The sequence below is a fragment of the Prionailurus viverrinus genome, chromosome E1 (genome assembly GCF_022837055.1).
Source record: "Prionailurus viverrinus isolate Anna chromosome E1, UM_Priviv_1.0, whole genome shotgun sequence".
NCBI classification, from domain to species: Eukaryota; Metazoa; Chordata; class Mammalia; order Carnivora; family Felidae; genus Prionailurus; species Prionailurus viverrinus.
Window position 1 is genome coordinate 2,702,748 of NC_062574.1, and position 22,458 is coordinate 2,725,205.

At 52.7% G+C, this 22,458-nt stretch overlaps 3 protein-coding genes across 4 annotated transcripts in view; 2 read left to right on the forward strand and 1 right to left on the reverse strand.

Annotated features, from left to right (window-relative positions):
* The first annotated feature begins 110 nt into the window (after positions 1–110).
* On the forward strand, positions 111–1,161 carry TMEM88 (transmembrane protein 88). The gene is made up of 2 exons (XM_047832095.1): positions 111–375; positions 492–1,161. The coding sequence occupies exons 1-2, from the start codon at positions 166–168 to the stop codon at positions 759–761; spliced, it is 480 nt and encodes a 159-aa protein (XP_047688051.1). The 5' UTR covers positions 111–165; the 3' UTR covers positions 762–1,161.
* A 420-nt stretch (positions 1,162–1,581) lies between these two features.
* On the forward strand, positions 1,582–4,616 carry LOC125151663 (cytochrome b5 domain-containing protein 1). Its single transcript, XM_047832994.1, has 6 exons — positions 1,582–1,733; positions 2,799–2,895; positions 2,993–3,246; positions 3,351–3,427; positions 3,572–3,790; positions 4,352–4,616. The coding sequence occupies exons 3-6, from the start codon at positions 3,063–3,065 to the stop codon at positions 4,580–4,582; spliced, it is 711 nt and encodes a 236-aa protein (XP_047688950.1). The 5' UTR covers positions 1,582–1,733; positions 2,799–2,895; positions 2,993–3,062; the 3' UTR covers positions 4,583–4,616.
* The window catches only part of NAA38 (N-alpha-acetyltransferase 38, NatC auxiliary subunit), a 28,288-nt gene continuing 7,544 nt past the window's right edge, over positions 1,715–22,458 (reverse strand). The window contains exons 3-5 of one of the 2 annotated variants that reach the window (XM_047832997.1): positions 2,359–2,696; positions 1,996–2,179; positions 1,715–1,871 (exon numbers count right to left, since the gene is read on the reverse strand). In XM_047832997.1, the coding sequence (XP_047688953.1) occupies positions 1,759–1,871; positions 1,996–2,179; positions 2,359–2,439 (378 nt within the window). In that variant the 5' untranslated portion in view covers positions 2,440–2,696 and the 3' untranslated portion in view covers positions 1,715–1,758. Of the gene's footprint in view, positions 1,872–1,995; positions 2,180–2,358; positions 2,785–22,458 lie in introns of those variants that run through there. The other variant, XM_047832996.1, reaches the window with a different exon arrangement.

Here is a 22,458-nt window from a genome sequence, read left to right on the forward strand (position 1 = left end):
GTCCAGCGCGCCGGTCCGCTCCTCGGTCTGGGGTGGGGGGGGGGGGTGCCCGATCCCGGAGCCGCATTCCAGGATAAGGGGGGGTGGGGAGAGGCCGGGCCGGGGGAGGGGCAGGAAAGAGGGCTATAAGGGCCGCGGCCCAGGCGGGCGGGAGCCAGGCCGACCATGGCGGATGTCCCCGGGGCGCAGCGAGCGGCTCCGGGCGGCGGCCCGGAGCCCCGGGACCCCCTGGACTGCTGGGCCTGCGCCGTGCTGGTCACGGCCCAGAATCTGCTGGTAGCGGCCTTCAACCTCCTCCTGCTGGCGCTCGTGCTGGGGACCATCCTGCTGCCCGCTGTCACCATGCTGGGCTTCGGCTTCCTCTGCCACTCCCAGGTGAGCGTGCGCCCCGAGGTGCGCGGGTGACCGCGGGCCCCGGTGCTGGAGGCGGCGGTGGGGTCCGTGGGCCCGGGCCGCTCGGCTCGGGCCCGACGCCGGTTCTGCTCCCACAGTTCCTGCGCTCCCAGGCGCCGCCTTGCACGGCGCACCTGCGGGACCCGGGCTTCACGGCCCTGCTGGTCACCGGATTCCTGCTCCTCGTGCCGCTGCTCGTGCTCGCCCTGGCCAGCTACCGCCGCCTTTGCCTGCGCCTCCGCCTGGCCGACTGCCTCGTGCCCTACAGCCGAGCCCTTTACCGGCGCCGGCGCGCCCCGCAGCCGCGGCCAACCCGGGCCTCACCAGGGTCCCAGGCCGGCTCCACATCAGGGAAGGTCTGGGTTTGAGGACCCTCGAGTCGGGAAGTATCTTCACGACCGCACCCGCTTCCAGTCGCCCCAAGGACTTGAAGCCCGGGGGTCTCCCGATCTTCCCTGTCCCCACCCCTGCCCCAGCCGGGTCCCAGCATCCCCTTGGGGGAACCGGAGCATCTGTGGACCCAAAGCTGGCGGAAATCCGCCACGCCCCGGAAAACCCACTTTCTTACTACCTACATCTGAATCCTGGACATCTGGGCTGGACCCTGTGCACATCACCACTCCACCCCCAGCCCTCCCCGCCTCCCACCATTCGGACGAACCTCGCCGCCTCCTTTCCCGGTGCAGCTCCTCTAGTATTTACGGGCTGGGGGGCGAGGTTCGAGGGGTAAGGAGTGACCCCACATCAATAAAGAATTGATGAACTGAATGCGTTGCTTGGGATCCTGGGAACAGTGAGATGGCACAGATTCCATCACCCCCGCGCGATGCCCAGGAGCAGGAAACATGGGGCGGGGGGGGGGGGGGGGGGGGGGCGCTCAACAGCGCATCCTTCAGCCTCCCGGCCTTCCCTTATCGCATTAGCCCGTTCTTCCTGGCCAGACCCCAGAGCTCTCTCTGTCCCTGACCCTGAAGTCACCTCTCCATCAATAGAGAGGAGAGGGCCCAGCCTCTGTCGCCTGCCCTGCTCCCCTTGGGGACCCGAGCCCGTTCTCTGACCCCAGCTTGGAGGAACTCGGTGTTGCCAGGCCGGGGAGGGAAACAATGGGCCTTCCGGAGCAGGATGACACCCCCTCCAGTCACAATTCTGGAGCAGCAGCGTGGGAGGGAAGATGGAGGGGCCCACCCTGGGGCCTGTTAGTCCTTAGCTCATCCCCACCCCCCGAACCCCGGGGAACCTTTGGCACCCCCGGACGCCCAGGCTGGGTGAAGGAGGGCTGAGAGCGCTCCCGACGTCCCAGCTACACTCGGACACGAGCCACTTCGTTTACAGCTTTAATGGTCTGAAAAGCCTGCGCGATCGTGGTCAGAGATAGGGAGGCCCTGCCAGGCTCTCTCTTTGCACCTCAATAGAAACGATGTGGTGGCCGGGTACCATGGCCAGGCCCAGCACACGGGGTTCTCCCGCAGAGAAGGAATCTGGAAAGAAGGGTCAGACCATCAGGGAGGCAGGCCCCTTCTAGTCCCAGAAAACTGGGGTGCAGCGGAGGGGGGGGAGGGGTGCCTCGCGGTGAGGGCTCCGCCGCATTCCCCGGGGACTGACCCGACGGTTTGAGGAACTCCTGCGCCGAGCCCAGGATGACATTGCAGTCGCGGTCGGTGCACAAGAAGCAGCCGACCAGGGTCCGTCCATCTGTCATGCGAATGCGCATAGTCTTGTTGAGCAGCGCCTCCAGCTGCTGCCGGGCCCGCGCAGCCGGCGAGTCCTCGCGCTCCCCGTCTGAGTCCTGCGCGGGGCGGGACACGCGCTGAGACTGCGCCGCCCACCCACGGAACCACAGCTCCCGACAGCCCGCGGGGCGCTCACACCAAGCCCAGAGGCTGCCGGGAGCTGCAGTTCCCCCTTCCGTCCCCCCATCTTGCTCCCCGGCTGCCCCTCAATCCCAGCACTCGAGCCCGCGCTAACCCCGGCGCTGGAGCTGCTTTGACGCCGGCTGCAACAACCGTTCTCCTCGCGTAGCAGCATGGTTGGTCCGGCTCCGGCCATTTGCCCCCGGGCCGCCTGAGGGCCCTTCAACTTCTTAGGAACCTTTCGGGTCCGGTGGTCTGAGATCTCGCGAGTGCTCCCGACCTCTTTTCTTTCGCGAGATCACCGCTCCTCCTCTTAGTCTCCTGGGCAACTGCAGAGATCTCGCGAGCTTCTCTTCTCCGACGCTGAGGCTCGCTGAGGTCTATGGCGCCGGATGTCTTAACATATCGCGAGAAGTTTTGCCTCTTTAGTTTTGGACCTAGCCGTTAGGGACCCTGGAATTAGCGAGAATACCTTTTTTCGTAATCGCACTCCACCCCACCCTCCCTTGCTTTTGCTGCCTCGCGAGACAGTCAGTCCTAAATATCCCTTTGTAGCCCAGACCACTCTGAAAACGGAAGGTGTTCGCTTTCGCCCGGAACCCTTGAGCACGCAGCCCGATCCCTTGAAAGCCAGATTCGGACTACGTTTCCCGTGAGCACGCGCAGCCCACGCTCCGCCTCCTTACCCGCGCAGTGTTTGATCTCGGTGGCCGGTGGCCGGAGAGGGACAATGGTTTCCATGTCAGCAGATACACGCGCTCGCGAGGGGGAAGAGATGCAGTGAGTGAGAGCGTGCCGAGAGCGACGAAGCAACGGGAGATGGTGGCCTATAGTGCAAGAGCCATGCCGCGCCGAGGCCTAGTGGCCGGGCCAGACTTTGAGTTTTTCCTGCGTCGGTATTTCACGCCGGCCGAGGTGGCCCAACACAACCGGCCGGAAGACCTTTGGGTATCTTACCTGGGATCCGTGTACGACCTGACACCGTTGGCTCAGGAGTATAAGGGTAGGGGCCGCGCTCTGGGCCAAGGCCAGGGCGTACGTTCGGGGGGGGGGGGGCGGTCCCCCGTTCTTGGGTGGCTAGTATTGACTGCGGCTGCTCCTTCCCAGGAGACCTACTGCTAAAACCCATCATAGAAGTCGCAGGCCAGGACATCAGCCACTGGTTCGATCCGAAGACCAGAGACGTGAGTTCTGCTGGAACCCGGGGTTGGGGGGGGGGGGGGGTGTGGTAGGGACACCGGAGAGCGGGGTGGGGAGGAGAAGCCGGGGCGGGCCGGGGTCGGCGATGGTGACTGCTCCGAGGCCCCTCCCCGAACCCCGCTTTAAAGATCCGCAAGCACATAGACCCGCTGACCGGCACCCTGAGATACCGCACCCCCTGGGGCCGCTTTCTGCACGTCCCGCCGCAACTGCCCCGTTCCGACTGGGCCAATGATTTCGGGAAGCCCTGGTGGCAGGGGTCGCGTTATGAGGTGGGGCGGCTGTCCGCCAAGACTCGGAACATCCGCATCATTAACACGCTCACATCGCAGGAGCACATGCTGGAGGTGAGAACTGGTGCCTGAGGGCAGGTCGGAGGGGACCGGGGAACCCCAGCAAATCGCCAAGGAGATCTTCAGGCCCTTAGATCTCCATGACCAGTGGGAGCCGCGTTTTCTCCCCCTCCAGGGGCAGACGGGGAGAGCAGACCACCTAGGTCTCCAGGGTGGGGAATCGGAGGCGTGGCCCGATCACGGGGTACATAAGCCCGGGGCACAGTTCAGGCACCTCAGTGACGAAGGTCCTGAGAAGCTCTTACGGTGCTGTGTTTGGGATAGTGACTGTAAGCAGACTCTCTTATTAGTGTACTCGATTGTAGGGGTGAGGGGAGGCAGCAGTGACTGTGACCCTTTCAGGCTGTTTGTTAGAAGTGGCTGCCATAAGGACCGTAACGCTTGGGGGCCATTCACTGAATGCTTCCTCTTGGGGACCGTGAAGTGCCTAAAAATACTGTCTACCAAGGGAGGCTCTGTGATCCCAGCTCTATCTTTTGGGCTCCTGGCCTTTGTTTGGGGGCGTGTGCGTTCATTCCAGAATTCCGGGGGTGGGGGTGCTTTCATGTTCTGCAGGTGGGGGCCCTGGAGTCGATGTGGGAAATCCTACACCGCTATCTCCCCTATAACGCACACGCTGCCAGCTATACGTGGAAATATGAAGGGAAGAACCTGAACATGGATTATACCCTGGAACAGAACGGGATCCGGGATGAGGACGAAGAATTTGACTATCTCAGTATGGACAGTGCACCTTATACACCCGCGATACTGCTGTACTTCAACGATGACCTCACAGAACTCTAGGAAGGGAGATATATGCTCATGTAGACTTAAGATATATTTTGAGTTTGGCTGCTTCTGTGTCCTGTAGGAAAAGAGGTGCGTGTGGCGGTGCTGGAGCCAGACCCCCTTTCTGTTCCGGCCGCTGGCCTGTGGTTCCCCATGTGTCTCTGAGGTGTACAAGTCCTGTTTCCCAGGCCCACTAGACTTCGCTCTGAGAAAGTCGGAGAGCATGCGAGAAGTGCATGAATTGATTCCCAGGAACGATCCAGAAGGTGCGGGATCTCGGATTAGGGAGACGTAGAAGGGGTCAGTCAGAGCTCAGGCAGGACTGTCCGACGGTCAGAGAGAGAGAGGTCCCCCACGGGGATGAGCGACGGAAGAACCTCGCGGCAGCGATGGAGACGGGCCGGGCCGCAGGGAGACAGGACCTTCCCCAGGCGGGGGCAGGAAGCGTCGGTCACTGGCCAAACAAAACTGCCTTATTTCCCTCCTGAAGAGCAGTTGGCAGTCGCAACCCAAAGGGAAGAAAGGAAGCGAGCGGTTAGCAGGTAACTCAGGCTAGATCTTACGCTACGGGCTTCGTTTGCCCTGCTTAATACGATGACCCCGTAAGAGGGACACCATCACCGTAAGGCTTTGGAAGCCTAGAAGGACTTTCTGTCCCCGTTCGGCTTTGTTAAGCGATGGATGAACCTGGCGGCATCCCAGCTAGCGAGTGGAGGGGAGCTCCCTAGGCTCGGCAAGGTTTAGCGGCACAAAGGCACGCTACTTAGTGGCTGGGGGACAAAGTCGAGAGAGCATCTCACCGTCCGAGGCTTGCTGGAGGGACAGGACGCCGGAGCCCTATTGTGTGGTTTGGTTGGTTTCTGCAGTTACGGTCTTTGGAAGGGAGTCAGCAGAGTTCTGCAGTGGCCGAGCGGAGGCAGGGGGGAGGCGGGGAGGGCTGCCAGCTGAGCAGGAGCTGTTGAGGCTGCTTCCTGGTTGATCCCACAGCAAAATTTTCTTCTTTTTTAGAGGAGAAGAGGTAGATGCGGACCGGCCGCAGGGAAAACGAGTGGAGGAAGGGCCTTTAGACGGGGGACAAAAAGCAGGCAATCATATGACGGGCCTGGGCCCCTCAGGGAAGGAAAGAATGTCTGCCTTGCAAGATGGCAAGCCTTACAGCAGTAATCTAGAGACGAGCTAACGAGGTCAGGAAACTCATGTGACCAAGGGACAGCCAGCGTGGCGGGGGAGCAGTGGCCAGATGTGTCCCCTTCAACCTCAGCAGGGGCGGGGAACGAGAATGACAGACCGGTGGGCTTCCTGATGGTCGCAGGCCCAAAAGAACTGGGGAGAGGTGCGTGCACCTGCTGGCCAGGGGTGCCGGGGCCCGAGCAGGGACCCGTGAGGCGCTGGGCGGGCCGCCGAGGTGCTTTCTGAGGGGCTGGCCGGGAAAGGCATGGACGCAGGTGGAGACAGGTGCTGGCCTCGGCCCCTTCTGAGCTCCCCGTGAGACTGAGGGCTTCCGCTCAGTCCCGTGTAATGCGAGAGGGGCCGTGAAGTATCTGGATCTTTCTGATGTTTGGTCCGCTCTGGGGTTGTTTCACACGCATCCAGTTAAACCGGCGCCTCAAGAACCCGAGCCACGCGGCTGCCCTGGGGCCTGTGCCTCCGGGAGGGGCCCACACCTGCCCCCCTTCCAGAGTCTCCTACCTCGGTGTCTCGTGCCAGAAGCACACGCCTCTCCTCGCACCCTGGTCACTCTCCGAGTCATTCCCAGCTCCTAAATGTCCCTGGAATCCATCCTCTTTCCGCTTCTGCCCCCACCCACCACAGTGTGAGTGAGCTCTGGAAACCAGACCGAGGCCTCTGGCTCTCCCCCTTCAGATTCTTCGGCGGCTTCTGGTTGCTTTGGGAATAAAGCCCTCGAAGTCCAAAGATGCTGTGTAAACCGGCTTCCGCCCACCTTGCAAGTCTCACCTTTGTTCTGTGTGTTCCAGCTGCACGGCTGTCTCGCAGCCCATGAAATGTGTGCCTGCCCCAGAACCTTCACGCGTGCTGTTCCCTCTGCTTGCACACCCTTCCATCTCCCACCTAGCTGAATCCTCAATGGTTCTTCCTCAGGAGAGCTTCTGGGGTTTCTTGGTGTTGAAAGCAAGACTCTCTGCTAGATCATTTCTTAGCGCCACGCACATTTCAGAGTACTTCCTACAGTTTAAACTTTAAGATTATGGATGTAGCTGGCTGGCTGGCAGCTAGAGAGTAGGGACCATGTATGTCCACCCTGTTCACCGCTGTGTTCCCGGTGCTGGACACACAGTTGCTGCTCAATAAATTTTGATGGTGTGACCTCAAATGTTGAGTGAATTCATCCGTCTGGAATAACTAGTGGATGGGGTGTTGTGTCCTGGGAGGCAAGTGAGGCCACCTCCAGCCACAGGCTTCCGTCCTGGCTCCCTTGGAACCAAGCCCAAGCCCTAGGGGCCGCCTTCTCACCAGATTTGGGGGGAAACCTGTCATTCCCGCGGACGGCCACCAGGTGGCCGTACTCGCCTACGGAGTCGGCGGCGGGGGCGGGGCGGCTAAGGGAGGGAAAACCCTCGCAAGTTCTAAAAAGGTTACAATGAAAGGCGGCCCCGCCGGAATTTATAGGCGGGAGGGAAGGATCAGAAAAGAAGTTAAAACCACATGGCTACTATTTTATTAGCTTTGGGTTTACTCCTGTTCTAGATTTTTTCCACAAGCTCATGCCAGGAAAGGAGCGCAGTCTGAGAAGTAAAACCCACGGGACGGCCCAAGGTGGGGGTCTGATTACAGGGGTGGGTGTGCTCGGTAGATCGCAGAGCTGCGGAAGGGATCGACACCCCACGTTTCAGAGAGAATACAGCACACGGGTTTATTAACACGTATGGGCTTTAGCGCGGACGCGAGTAAAGTTTTTCAAGAGGCACCACTTGGTTCTCTAAATACCCAAGGCTGGGTATTTGCGGGAAGAGTATGTAAATAACGCCTGGGCCCAAAATCTGGAAAGTAAATAGCACTGAGTGTAGGGTCCAAGTCCTCTCCTGGCGACCTCTGGTTGTGGAGGGAGGCGGGGGGGGGGGGGGGGGGCGGAATACCGAAAGGAAAGCTGCCTCTCCTCAGGAAACCACAACAGACTCAAAGGACTCAATGGGCAAGTTTCCCCTGAGCCCTGCTCCCTAAGCGCATAGCACCAAGGATAATAAAGACCCGGTGTCCCCGCAGGGAGCCTGCCCGCTCAGTGGGAAAAAAGACACACACACACACACACACACACACACACACACACGGAAAGATAAATGAAAACAGTACATGATAAAGGACCAAATCATGGCATAGAAAAAGTTTCCACCCTCCTGGCAAATCGGAAGTGGATTCTTAACCTGGATCTCCAGAAGGGCAGAGGTAGTTTCTAAATATGGTGGGGTGTGTGTGCGTGTGCGTGCGTGTGTTTGCACGTGCGTGCAAGCTCAGATACGTATTATTTTGGAGAAGGGTGGGTGCTATAACTTCCATCGGTCTCAAAACGGCCCGACCCCCTGCCCCTGAAATAGACAACACTACCCCCCCCCCCCCCCCCCCCCCGCCCCCACCAATTGAAAGACCTCCGGAAGCGAAATATCAGAGGCGGCAATAACCACGTGGTCCCGGGATTCCGGCCACCTGTCTCCATGCTCATCTGTTACACCTGTGTTGCCACGGCAGCCAAGCCCAACGCCGTAAGCCCTCGGGGCTAAGTTCATGGCCAGTCCGAAACATTTTCCTACCGTCCCGAGCTGAGTGGGGGGATCTACCCTTCAGGCTTGAGCCTAACGCCCAGTCATGACGTCAGAAGGAGTTCAATGCTCCCAGACCGCCCAGCGAGTTTAGGTCAACCACACGGAGGTGTTGATACTGGGAGAACGGCCACTTGCTGACGGAGCAGCGAGCGCAGGTGGAGGGGTTGCTGGTAGAGAAGCAGAGAGAGTTTGAAGCCTGAACGATCCTGAAAGTCGAAGGTTAGGCATTCCAAATACGAACAGGTACGCCGCCCGAGGACCGGGTCCTCTAGGCATAAGGGAAACACTCAAAACAACAACCGTAAAGCTGTATGTGAAGGGAGGTCGCCTAAGAGGGGTCAGGGGTAAAGAAGGCCGAGATGAGGAGCAAGGCGGTGGAGAGACTGCTAGAATGAAGTCCCCCTCTCACTGGGAGTGGCTCAGTGGCCGCCTTTTGGAAGCTTGCGGTTTAGTGGGAACTCGGGTGTCCAGCGTCCGTCTGACCTAATCACCCCTGTCTGTATCCGCAACGGCCACGTCGTGCCTGGCACAGAGGGGTAATGCCTACCTGCTCCAGGAATTAACCGTACACGTGATCCCTGCTGACACGTGTGAACCCAGGACCCGAACAGACCCACATGATGTGATGTCCCCTGCCACTTGCCGGCTCCGTGTGGGGGGAGCCTGCGAGCCGTGGACAGTAACACCTGTGCTCATCAATGGCGCCCGCCCTCCTGTAGAGCAGTAAGGAGGCTGACATATCCCCCTTCGCCTTTATCTATGTCTTTTTAGGTTTTATTTTGTCTTTGAGAGAGAGAGAGAGAGCAAGCAAGCAGGGGAGGGACAGAGAGACGGAGACAGAATCCCAAGCAGGCTCCAGGCTCTGAGCTGTCAGCACAGAGCCCCACGTGAGGTTAGAACCCGTGAGCAGTGAGGTCATGACCCGAGCCGAAGTCAGTAGCTTAACCATCTGAGCCACCCAGGCGCCGCATCCCCTTGACCTTAGAGGACAGCCTGGAGAGAACATATTTGGCTGCGTGTCACAGGAGGTCGACTGCCGGGGCCTAACTACAAAGAGTGAGTTTCTCTCAAACGCGGAGTCTGTGGTGTAGCAATTCTGCGGGCCGGGTCATCGGGGTCTCCGGGAGCTCTTCTGTCATTCTCGGGGTCATCACCTTCCTGCTGCTCTACCGCTAGCCTGCACGGTGGACAGGAAGGAGGAAAAGGGAAGGAAGATCGCGTCTCTATCGAAGCAAACATCTGACCTTTGGCCACAGCTCACGGGTAGGAAGCGCACTCCACAGGGGGCCCTTGGCTGCAAGGGAGCTGGGACCCCGTGTTTTCTACTGACGTCCACGACACGGGCGGGGAGCACCACCCTGGACGGAGGGTATGGATACCGGGTAGGAACCAGTGATCCTCCGGCAGTCACGCTCAGGCGCTGTATTCATCGCCAAAAACCAGTGTGGTTGTGCCAGGTACTGTCTGGGGTCTTGGGGACACAGAAGGGAATGAGGCAGGCGAGGCTCCTGCTTCACTGGGACTTAACGATCTGGCGGGATAAACGGTGAACAAACGGCCAGATCGTCTCAGGTGGTACTAAGGGCCATATGCTAGGTACGCCTGTGCTCGCACACGCACAAACATATATAAATACACACACGCACACATGTGCTATAAGAACGGAGACGCCAGGGGCAGCTGGGGGGCTCAGTCGGTTCAGCGTCCAACTTCGGCTCAGGTCACGATCTCAAGGATCGTGGGTTCGGGCCCCGCGTCGGGCTCTGTGCTGACCGCTCAGAGCCTGGAGCCTTTCTCAGATTCTGTGTCCCTCTCCCTCTGCCCCTCCCCTGCTGATGTTCTGTCTCTCTCGAAAAAAAATAAACATTAAAAAAAAAATTGAAAGCCCTCGCCTCAAATCCAAGGGCAGGGCACGGGCCTCACTCCTCAGAGGGAAGAGGGGCAAAGTTACATGGCAGTAAAAGCACGTTGGATGTGGGACATTACAGTGGCCATTTTGGGGGAAACCCTTACCCTTGTCCGGGAGGCCCCGCAGGCCCAGGCTCTTGTGTCCCGAGTTGGCCTTTCACTTTCGGGCCCCCCCACCCCCATGCAAGCTCTCTCCTGTCAGGGCCTCCATGTTTGTTGTCCTCAGCATGGAACATTCCACCCACCGCTCGATGTCTGGCCAGCTCCCGCCCCTCAGAGTCTCTGCCTAAGTGTCACTTTCTCAGGGAAGTCTTTCCCGATCCCTTCAAATATGGCAAATATTTCATCGCACCGTCTCGGGTTGCCTCGCAGTGAAAGTACTCAGCGTTTCATTCACAGTTTAACGTCCGTTCCCCCTCCCTTCTTAGACTCTAAGCTCCGGGAGGGCAGGCATCCCGTCTCTTATCTGCCGCTAAACACGCAGCTCCTCGCTCAGTGCTCAGCCCAGGGCAGTTACTCAAAGTTCAGAAAATGAACAAATGGGTGAAAAAATGCTACACGCGGGCTAACTATGAAATGCCTCGGGGGACGTCGCAGCCCAGTCTGGGGAGGTCAGTGGAGGCTTTCTGGATCTGGCCGAGACCTGAAGGACCAGGACGAGGGAGCCGAGGGAGGAGGCAGGGGAGGGTAAGGAGAGTGGGGAGGACAGGCTTCCCGTGAGGAATAAATAGCACAAACACTGCAGAGTTGGGGGTGGGGGGTGCAGAGAGCTCAGGAACAGAAGGCAAAGCTAAGAGACAGGAGGCGGGGGAGGGCGGGCGACGAGGGGTGTCGAGGCCAGACCAGGTCGAGGGAGGCTTTATGCACCTGGCTGTTGTTTGTGTGCTGAGATATAGTTCACACACGATAGAGTTGCACGCCTTTCCGAGCGTGCAAGTCAGGGTTCAGGGTTTTCCAGGGAGAACGGCACGATCAGACTTGCATTTTAAAGACGTGACTTGCCTACAACGTCCAGAGAATGGACTGGACGGGAAAGAGGGAGGGGAGAAGAGGGGAGACGGGAGCCCACGCCACTGCCGTGGTCCAGGAGGGACATGGGGGTGGCTGGGACGGAGTGGCGCAGGAGGTCGGAGAAGATGGACTGAAGACAGAATTGTGCGGCTCAATAATTTCCCGGGAGCACGTCTGGGGCAGAGGGAGGAGACAGGGGAGGATGATGAGTGTGTGGGTGGACAAGGGGCTCCGACTGGGGAAGAAGGGGGTGTGTGGTGAGCCGGTGTCGGGGGGTAACCCTGGGGCGCAGATGCAGATGTCCCGATCTTCCTGGCTGCGTGGCTCTGGGCTAGACTCCTCGGTGTGGGGACTGTCAGCTGAGTCACTGTTGCCAGATTCGGGGGTGAAGTCACCTTGAGGAATGATGGCGAGGGGCCGGGGGCGGGGGAGGAAGAGACTCAGAAGGAAGAGCCAGAGCGGCGAGAGTGACCGGGGAAAATGGCGCCATGGAAGCCAAAGAGAGTATCTGATGAGGGGTTGGGGTACACAGTGTGAAACGTTCCACGGAGATCAAGGCGAGGACTTGATTGTCCGTGGACGGAACAAGCAGCAAAATAGGAGTCCAGCTACGGTTGGATGAGGCGTGAACGGCCCAGGGGCAGAAGGAAGCCGACCACGGAAGGCTCTGTGACCATGCACAAGATGCGTTCCTGTCTTGAGATTACGTTTCTTTAACTGTAAACTATGAACAGTAGAAATAAGGTTTCGCTAAGGATAACAGGCATGCGCCAGGGCGCGGTCCCTCCGAGCGGGAGATCAGAGAAGGTAACGAAAGGCCCTTCGAACAGGCACCCCAAATGTGAGTTGTCTCTTCCTTTCCTTGTGCCAGCCGCTATATATTTAGTAACACACGCTTCCTGGGGGATTTCCTGAGACTCGGCATTATTCAGCATCCAGGTGACCTCTGTCAAGTTCAGGGAATGGGTCGACCGTATCTGCGACTCACATTTGGTTGCCAGCCCAACAAAAGTGCGCCTCCGTTAGGAGAACTGGGTCCAATGACCCGTGGATTGTCTCCTATGGTTCCCGAGCGGGGCTTATGTCTGGGAAGCGGGACAGAGCCCGGATCGGATCGGGGCCAGCTGTCGGGAGCAAGAGAACTAGAACCAGCCCTTTGCTCCCTCAGTTTAAGGTGCCGTTCATACCTCAGGTCGCCGACGCTGTCACCTTCAGTCACCTCCAGTGAACCTCTTGGAAGTGAGAAATGACCAACAATGTGACTGTTTAGAATACTAGCTCCCAACTATCGAGTGTCTTCGAGTCAGCACTTTCTTAAGTGAGCTCACTGAATCCTCACCACGACCAGGTGAGGGAGGCAGGGGTACCCTGCCTCACAGATGTGGGGCTGAGACCTGAGGGCTAAGGAGTTTGCCCGAGGTCACGTAGCAAATGGAAGAACTCGGGACACCAGGTGCTACCTGACCCCAAAGCTCAAATTCTAACGGGGTTAGGGGTGGACAACTTCATTCCTTGGCTCTGGAATACATTTTTGGAGTTACACAGTTTGGGGATGTAGAATCTTAAAAAAAAAAACCAAAAAAACAAAAAAAACCCAAGTGATTTTAAGTTGCCAATCGTATCTAATTTAGTCTAAAATTAAAATGACCCTCGGGGCGCCTGGGTGGCGCAGTCGGTTAAGCGTCCGACTTCAGCCAGGTCACGATCTTGCGGTCTGTGAGTTCGAGCCCCGCGTCAGGCTCTGGGCTGATGGCTCAGAGCCTGGAGCCTGTTTCCGATTCTGTGTCTCCCTCTCTCTCTGCCCCTCCCCCATTCATGCTCTGTCTCTCTCTGTCCCAAAAATAAATAAACGTTGAAAAAAAAAAATTTAAAAAAAAATAAAATTAAAATGACCCTCATTCAGAGAGCTAGATGGCGAGAAGGCCCACGAACGGGCCAAGGGGCAGGAAAAAGCCGGCTTGGGGTCGGCACATACCATGGCAAATCTAGAATCTGAGGGACAGTCAGCCAGGAAAGGTGTCAGGGCAATTCTGCTCCAACAGCCAGGGCTTGACATTACATGGCATTTGCAGCCGGCCAGCCAAGGCACAAGCGTTAAGAAATTGTTAAAAGGGAAGCGTCAAAAGGGAAGAAAGGTTTGGTTTTTGTCGTTTCATACAGGACCATTCCGTTTCCATCACGGTGGTCAACCAAAGCAGGTCTAAAGGAAGCAGAGAAGAGAAAGACAATGATCTGTGGGAAAGACAAAGAGCAAGGGAGAGGATTTAGCTAAAAAGCCAGCAATTGGGGCGCCTGCGTGTCTCAGTCGGTTGGGCGTCCGGCTTCGGCTTGGGTCATGATCTCACGGTTCGTGGGTTCGAGCCCCGCCTCGGGCTCTGTGCTGACACCTCGGAGCCTGGAGGCTGCTTCGGATTCTGTGTCTCCCTCTCTCTCTGATGCTCCCCTGCTCACACACTCTCTCTCTCTCAAAAATAAACATTAAAGAAAAATTGTTTTTAAAAAAGCCAGCAATCGAAGTAGAGGCAGATGTGAGATCACAGAAGGCAAGCAAAGACCATTTCCAGAAGGGCGTAGCAAGTTAAGAACTCAGAAACAGCCTCTCTGTCGGCAACCAGGAGGCTGTGGATAGTCTGGTGGCAGTGGCTTCAGAGGACCTGGAAAGCAAGAGTGGTCCAGTAGGACGAAGAGGATGCAGCAAAATACACAGGCTTCGTGCCCATGTCTCCGGGGAGCTCTCTCTGATGTTCTGTCTCCTGGAGAGAGCTGATGAGGTCTCCTGCCGGAGTGGAAGGTGGAGGAGGTGTGGCAAATGTGAGGAAGCTTTGGAAAAGTGGCCACGGAGACCTGAAAGAAAGCGGACTAGGGAAAAGGATTTCTGAGCCGGGACGCCGGTGGGCACGGTCATGGTGTTCTCTTCAGCAGCACTCTGCACGCTGGGTGTGAGGGTCACAGTTAGAGGTGCGCGGGCAGAGGCTCAGGAGAGGACATGACACTGGCTGAGATGACAGACCATAGACTCTACGCTGGACAGGGAAGGAGGTGAGGACCCGGTAGAGCCCGATGAGGGAGGGACTAGAGTGTCTTATGGGTTCAAGAACAACAGAGAAATGAGCTAGAGGGACAGAAAGTTGTGGGCAATGCGGGGGGGCTTGAGCCCAGTTATTTCGGAAGATGTAAGTCCTGAGCCACCTCCACCGGTGTGGAATGGACAGAAAGGCCTCTGGTCAGGGAGTCAGGGGCAGGACTGAGCCCGTGTGAGTCTGTAGTGAGTGAGGGGAAGGATGAGGGCAAGCAGATGCAGCCTGAGAGTGAAGTGCAGGGCTGTACAGCCCATAGGAACCTTGGACAGGGGCCTGTCACCTGACATGGGGGAACCTGGGATCCACCGCTGGTTGTAAAGAAATAGATTCCTTTACGTATGTGGTTTCCAGACTTATCTGCCACGTTACCGAACTTTGTAACCAAATGTTTGATCCATTCTCCTATCTTCTCTCTTTCCATATACTTTTAATTTTTTTTTAAGCATAGTTTTCTTTTTCATTGCAGAACATGTGTTCTTTACAGAAAATTCCAGGTAGGCAAGCATAAAGATGTCAAAACAAAAGCACTCTTATTCCTATCACTCAGCAGAAACCAGTGTGAACATCTCAACCACTTCCTCCTGGTACTTTCCTATCTGGCTGCGATTACACTACATGTATGACTTTATATTGCTTTATGCAACTAACGTTAGATCTTAAGTTGTTCAAAAGGAATCAGGATAGAAGAACAGTGGTTTTCTCTAGAAGGGGCACAGACTGGGAAGACGCTGGTAACTTCTACGGTGGTAGACATATATATTAAAATTTTTTTTAATGTTTGTTTTTGAGAGAGAGAGAGAGAGAGAGAGAGAGAGACAGAGCACGAGTGGGGGAGGGGCCGAGAGAGAGGGAGACACAGAATCGGAAGCAGGCTCCAGGCTCCGAGCTGTCAGCACAGAGCCTGATGTGGGGCTCGAACTCACAAACCATGAGATCATGACCTGAGCTGAAGTTGGACACTTAACCGACTGGTGCTGGTGTTTGACGTATTTTCTATCTTTACCTGGCTGGTGTTCATACAAGACTACGCGTATGTAAAAACTCAAAATGTACACCTGAAAAAAAACCCAACCAAACAAAAAACAAAAAGAAATTAGATCATAAGCATTTGCTCGTGCCATTTTGTCAATGTGGAAAAAGCTTAACAATCACTAAATCTAGAAGAGTATACAGGTATCAACAACACAAGAAATGACGGGTGTTGGCAAGGGTCTGGAAAAAGGGGAACCCTCATGCACTGTTGGTGGGTGCGCACACTGATTCAGCCACTCTGGAAAACAGTATGAAGGTTCCTCAGAAAGTTAAAAATAGAACTACCCTACCATCCAGCAATTGCACTGCTAGGTATTTACCCGAAGAATACAAAAATGCTAATTCAAAGGAATCCAATACCCCAAAGTTTAGAGCAGCATTATCTACAATAGCCAAACTATGGAAGCAACCCAAGTGTCCATCGACTGATGAATGGGTAAAAAAGATGTGGTACAGGGGCGCCTGGGTGGCTCAGTCGGTTAAGCGTCCGACTTCAGCTCAGGTCACGATCTCGCGGTCCGTGAGTTCGAGCCCCGGGTCAGGCTCTGTGCTGACAGCTCAGAGCCTGGAGCCCGTTTCAGATTCTGTGTCTCCCTCTCTCTGACCCTTCCCCGTTCATGCTCTGTCTCTCTCTGTCTCAAAAATAAATAAACGTTAAAAAAAATTTAAAAAGAAGATGTGGTACATTGTAGATACAATGGAATATTACTCAGCCATAAAAAAGAAGGAAGTCTTCCCACTGGCAATGAAATGGATGGGGCTAGAAAGTATTATGCTAAGCAAAATAAGTCAGTCAGAGAAAGACAAATACCGTATGGTTTCACTACTATGTGGAATTAAAAAACAAAAACAAATGAGCAAAGGGGAAAAAGAGAGGCAAACCGGGAAACACACGCTTAACTATAGAGAACACACTGGTGGTTCCCACCGGGGAGGGGGTGGGGGGTGTGTGTGAAAGGGGTGATGGGGGTTCAGGAATGCAATTGTGACGAGCACAGGGTGATGTACGGAAGTGTTGAACGACTGTACCGCACACCTGAAGTTAATATCACGCTATCCTGGAATTTAAATTAAAACTTAAAAAACAAAAAAGAGGGGCGCCTGGGTGGCGCAGTCGGTTAAGCGTCCGACTTCAGCCAGGTCACAATCTCGCGGTCCGTGAGTTCGAGCCCCACGTCGGGCTCTGGGCTGATGGCTCAGAGCCTGGAGCCTGTTTCCGATTCTGTGTCTCCCCCTCTCTCTGACCCTCCCCCGTTCATGCTCTCTCTCTGTCCCAAAAATAAAATAAAACAACAACAACAACAACAACAAAAAACCAAAAAAGAGTACACGGGGGTCGACAGCACTCTTTCAACTTTTCTGTTGGTTTCCTTCTCACCTCGACTCACCCGGTATCCTGAATTTCATGTCATTATTTCCTTGCTTTTTCTTTGCGATTAGTTCCCACCTAATTGGAAAAATTGGAAAATTTTCAAACCTACAGAAAAGTTGAAGGAGGGCTGTGGACACCTGCATACTCTCTTCGTTCGTTTCGTAAGTTCAAAAGGTTGATGTAACATAACATCAACCACGAAGAATATTACAATGAACACGTGTGTCCATCATCTGGGTTAGTAAATATAACAATAGTCATATTTTTTAAAGCCTTGTCTGATCTTCTTTTGAACTTGTGAAATAGTTCTCAATAATAGGTAAAAATTTTAAAAACCTCCATAACATTTTAATGGTTGCTAAAAATTCACCCATAAAATTCATGATTCCTTTTGAAAAACATGTTTTAATGTTTTTGAGAGACAGAGACAGAATCCGAAGCAGGCCCCCCAGGCTCTGAACTGTCAGCACAGAGCTCGAAGTGGGGCTCGAACTCACGAACTGTGACGTCGTGACCTGAGCTGAAGTCGGACACTGAACCACCTGAGCCACGCAGGCACCCCTAAAATTCATGATTTCAAAGTGTACAGGTCAGAAGCTTTCAGTATAAGGTTTACAAGATTGCGTGGTTGTCACCACTACCTAATTCCAGAACATTTTCATCATGTCCAAAAAGAAATCTCATACCCGCCGGCAGTCATTTCCCCATTTCTTCTCCCCTCAAATTCTGGTCAATCACTAACCTGTTTCCTGTCTCTGTGAATTGATCTATTCTGGGCATTTCATGTAAGTAGAATCGTACAATATGTGGCCTTCCGTATCTAGTTTCTTGCACTCAGCATCATGTCGGCTAAGTTCTTCCATGTTGTCGTGTTTATCCCTACCTCACTCCTTTTTATGGCTGAATAATATTCTACCGTATGGATATACTGCCCTCTGCTTATCCATTCATCGGCTGATGGGCATCTGGGTTGTTTCCACTTTGGGGTTATGATGAATAATGCTCCCACGAAGATTCGCATACAAGTTGTGGTGGGGACACACATTTCAATTCTCCTGGGTGTACACCTAAGGTTGAAATTGCTGGGTCGTACGGTAACTCTGTAGTTCATGTTTTGAGGATCGGTCGGCGATCTTCTTGCCCTCCAGGAAGCACCTGGCAATACTGGTCATGCTTCCTTCCAGAAGCTGTCTCCTTGTTCCACGATAACACTCTCTGGTGCACCTACCACTCTAACAACTTCTGTTTCTTCCTTTGGCTTCTCTTCTCCCCTGCCCATTCTTCAAAGTACCCCCAAGTTCTGGCCTCTACTCTTCACTTGATGTGCTAACCATTCTTACTGTTTAAAGAGGTACCAACACCTACTAGAACTTTCTACCATGAACTTACCCCCCCCCCCCAGCCTGATGGGGTCAACATACTACTTGCTAAGTACTTTCTCAATCAACATAGACCGCCCTTCTTCCCTCTATCTGCTCCAAATTTTAGTGATCTTTTGGGGCCTACTTCAAATACAACTACACATGAAAGTTCTTCAGTGATCCCCCTCTCCCTACCAAAATCTTTCTTCTCTGAATTCTCAGATTTTATAGCCCATAGCAATTATCACGACTGCATATTGTTGATTAGTGTTTCTGATCTCAAAGGTCTCTCCTCCCTCCACTTCGCTGATCCTTTGGTCACTAAAAAATTTCCAGGCTGCTTTAAAAGATGTACAGTGAAAAAATAAGCTTTCCAGTGTAACTACTACAGTTTCTCGTATATTCTTCCAGGAATATTCCCCAGATATTTACATATTTTTTTCTTTCATCAATGCTATCATTATAAATATGTTCTTCTATACCTTTCCTTTCTTCTCTTTGTACCCCAATTAGTTTTTTCTTAACTTTTTAATGTTTGTTTAGTTTTGAGAGAGAGAGAGAGAGCATGAAGAGGGGAGGGGCAGGGAGAGAGGGAGACATAGAATCTAAAGCAGGCTCCAGGCTCACCTGTCAGCACACAGCCCGATGCGGGGCTCGGATTCACGGACCATGAGACCATGACCTGAGCCGAAGTCGGACGCTTAACTGACTGAGCCCCCCAGGCGCCTCTACCTCAGTTAGTTTTTAAACTAGAACTGCACTAATGTTTTCAAAAGTTTAATTTCCATTACATCCGCTGATTATACTTTGCTTATGTATTTTTCTCCTCAAAAAACTAGATTAATGAAGAATAATTACTTTACAGAAATCATACTACTTTTTAAGCCATTTGGTTTCATTTGCTAAGGTGATCACGAGGCTACTTAAATTTGTTTACACAAACAATAAATATTTTCTCATTGTAAAAGTTCAGAATTCTTTTTTTTTTTTAACGTTTGTTTTTCTTACTCTTTTTTTTTTTTAAGTTATTTTTTTTCTTTTTTTTCAGCGTTTATTTTTATTTTGGGGACAGAGAGAGACAGAGCATGAACGGGGGAGGGGCAGAGAGAGAGGGAGACACAGAATCGGAAACAGGCTCCAGGCTCTGAGCCATCAGCCCAGAGCCCGACGCGGGGCTCGAACTCACGGACCGCGAGATTGTGACCTGGCTGAAGTCGGACGCCTAACCGACTGCGCCACCCAGGCGCCCCCAGAATTCTTTTTAAAATTTTTTTTTCTTAAACATTTATTTATTATTGAGAGACGGAGAGACACAGAGCATGAGCAGGGGAGGGTCAGAGAGAGGGGGAGACACAGAATCTGAAGTAGGCTCCAGGCTCTGAGCTGTCAGCACAGAGCCCAATGCAGGGCTCGAACTCACGAACTGTGAGATCATGACCTGAGCCGAAGTCAGTCACTCAACCAACTGAGCCACCCAGGTGCCCCTAAAAATTCAGAATTCTAAATAGAGGTAAATATTCCCCTTGACTACTCCTCCCAAAAGTGGCCACTACTCCCTATTTGATACGTCCAGAATTAAAAAAAATTTTTTTTTAACATTTATTTTTGAGAGACAGAGTGCAAGCAGGGGAGAGTCAGAGAGAGAGGGAGACACAGAATCTGAAGCGGGCTCCAGACTCTGAGCTGTCAGCACAGAGCCCGACGCGGAGCTCGAACCCACAAACGGTGAGATCATGACCTGAGCCGAAGTCAGATGTTCAACTGAATGAGCCACCCAGGTGCCCCTGTCCAGAATTTTTAAAGGCATTTATAGATAGGTTAGATAGATGACAGATAGAAACATATCTGTAGCATTTTGTTTCTTTGAACATACAGCATTTTGTTTCTTTGAACATAAACTAAATGATATGATAATGTATATATAGTTCTGCAGCTTGCTTTTTGCCATTTAGTGGTAAAGAATCTTACCACATAGATGTAAATCGTTTTCTTAATTTCTTTTTTTTTTTTTATTTTTTTACATTTATTTATTTTTGATAGAGACAGAGCACAGGTGGGGGAGGGGCAGAGAGAGAAGGAGACAGAATCCGAAGCAGGCTGTCAGCACAGAGTCCGACGCGGGGCTTGAACTCACAAACTGCGAGATCATGATCTGAGCCGAAGTCAGACGCTTAACCGACTGAGCCACCCGGACGCCCCGTTTTCTTAATTTCTTAATTGCCGTTTTCTCATATTTCTTAATTGACTTAGCTGGTCCTCACTGTTGGAGATCTGGGGCATCTCCAATGTTTTGCTATTCTAAGCAACGCTGTAATGAATATGTCTGCATGTTTGACCTTATATACACCCAAGTGCGAGGACTGTTTCTCAGGGTAGATGGTAGGAGGTGGAATTCTGTGTCAGAAAACATGTAACTTTGCAAGTGTCCTAGAGGGGCAGCTGGCTGGCTCAGTCGGGAGTCAGCGTCATGAGTTTGAGCCCCGCGTTGGGCAGACACATTATGAAGGAGGAGGAGGAGGAGGAGGAGGAGGGGGAGGGGAAGGAGGGGGAGGGGGAGGGGGAGGAGGTGGGGGAAAGTAGCGGCGGCAGCAGCACAAAAGTGTACTAGATACAACTGAATGGACTATTGCCAGTTCTGGTACAGTTGTAACAGATAGTAAGTCATATACGTGGCCATCACTTTCACGTATTAGCTCCTTTAAAACCCAAGGGCATCTCATTGGCCTTGACGCCGTCTCGTCTCGTATATAGTAGAAAGAACACCAGACTAGAAATTGGAAGATAGGCTCAAGTCCTGGTTCCGTCCCTACCAACCAACTTGATCCTAGGCACTCCTTTCGACATCTGGGCCCCTGTTTCTGCACCTACAAAATTAGATGGAAGCGCTGTTTCCTAAAATATGGTACCTACACCATCAGTAGCGGGCAAGATGCTGTTATTTTCACTGATTTTTGTTTCAATAATGACTTGTATTTTAAACTAAGTTAGGAAGTGATTACCCCATCGAATCAAGGATTTTATAGATATTATTTCTCAGTAATATGAAATTTACTTTATTTTTTTTAACGTTTATTTATTTTTGAGACAGAGAGACAGAGCATGAACAGGGAGGGGCAGAGAGAGAGGGAGACACAGAATCTGAAACCGGCTCCAGGCTCTGAGCTGTCAGCACAGAGCCCGACGCGGGGCTCAAACTCACGGACCGTGAGATCGTGACCTGAGCCGAAGTCGGACGCTTAACCGACCGAACCACCCAGGCACCCCTGAAATTTACTTTTTAAAGGGTATTTGTTTGGGGCGCCTGGCTGGCTTGGTTGGAAAAGCACATGACTTGTGATCTCGGGGTTGTGAGTTGGGAGCCCCACGTTGGGTACAGAGATTACTAAAAAAAAATAATAATAATAAATAATAGAAAAAATTTAAAGGACATCTGTTTAACTTAAAAGTGAACTGGCTTGAAGGAAAATAGCCCGCATCTAACAGTGTAGGTGGTCGGCAAGTAGGGCACATCATGAATAGGATACATTAAGAACTGAAGTTTCTTTCTTTGCCAAATCAAGAGGTTAGATTAAAGCTGTAGGTCCCAGGGGCGCCTGGGTGGCTCAGTCGGCTGAGCATCAACTTCGGCTCAGGTCACCATCTCGTGGTTCGTGGGTTTGAGCCCCACATCGGGCTCTGCACTGACAGCTCGGGGCCTGGAGCCTGCTTTGGATTCTGTGTCTCCTTCTCTCTCCGCCCCTCCCCCACTTGCGCGTGCGCTCTCTCTCCAAAAATAAATAAATGTTAAAAAAAATTTTTAAGCTATAGATCCCAGACTTTTGGATTTCAATAACCAGAAAAAATGTAAAAAGAAAACAAAAAAGTTAGTGATCAACATGGAGTTGTGGACTTTTTATCGTCCTAAACACATCAATGACAACAACAAATATATGCCCATCACCATTATTTAAGACAGATATTTAAAATGTTTTGGATTATAAAACAGGTACATGTTGAAAAATTCTCCAGTTGTACAGAAGTATGAAAAGTCATTCCCTTTCTCTGCCTTCATAAAATCTATTATGGACCTCCTTCCATTAGAAAGGACATTTTTAACAGATTTATAATTAAATACATAAGCATGCATATATGTAACATATTAATACATATGTTAGTATATGTATTAATAGTATATTATATAGTATATTATATATATATAATGTATATAAAATTATATATATGTATATATGTGTGTGTGTGTGTGTATATATATATATATACACACACACACACACACACACACACACACACACACACATATATACATATATGAAATGTATTATCTCAGGGCACCTGGGTGGTTCAGTCAATT

Excerpts from the sequence above, each read along its gene's own strand:
- TMEM88 (XM_047832095.1), top strand. The coding sequence starts at position 166 with ATGGCGGATGTCCCCGGGGCGCAGCGAGCGGCTCCGGGCGGCGGCCCG. Across the intron at positions 376-491 it reads GCTTCCTCTGCCACTCCCAG|TTCCTGCGCTCCCAGGCGCC; the intron begins GTGAGCGTGCGC and ends CTGCTCCCACAG.
- LOC125151663 (XM_047832994.1), top strand. The coding sequence starts at position 3,063 with ATGGTGGCCTATAGTGCAAGAGCCATGCCGCGCCGAGGCCTAGTGGCC. Across the intron at positions 3,428-3,571 it reads TCGATCCGAAGACCAGAGAC|ATCCGCAAGCACATAGACCC; the intron begins GTGAGTTCTGCT and ends CCCGCTTTAAAG. Across the intron at positions 3,791-4,351 it reads CGCAGGAGCACATGCTGGAG|GTGGGGGCCCTGGAGTCGAT; the intron begins GTGAGAACTGGT and ends CATGTTCTGCAG.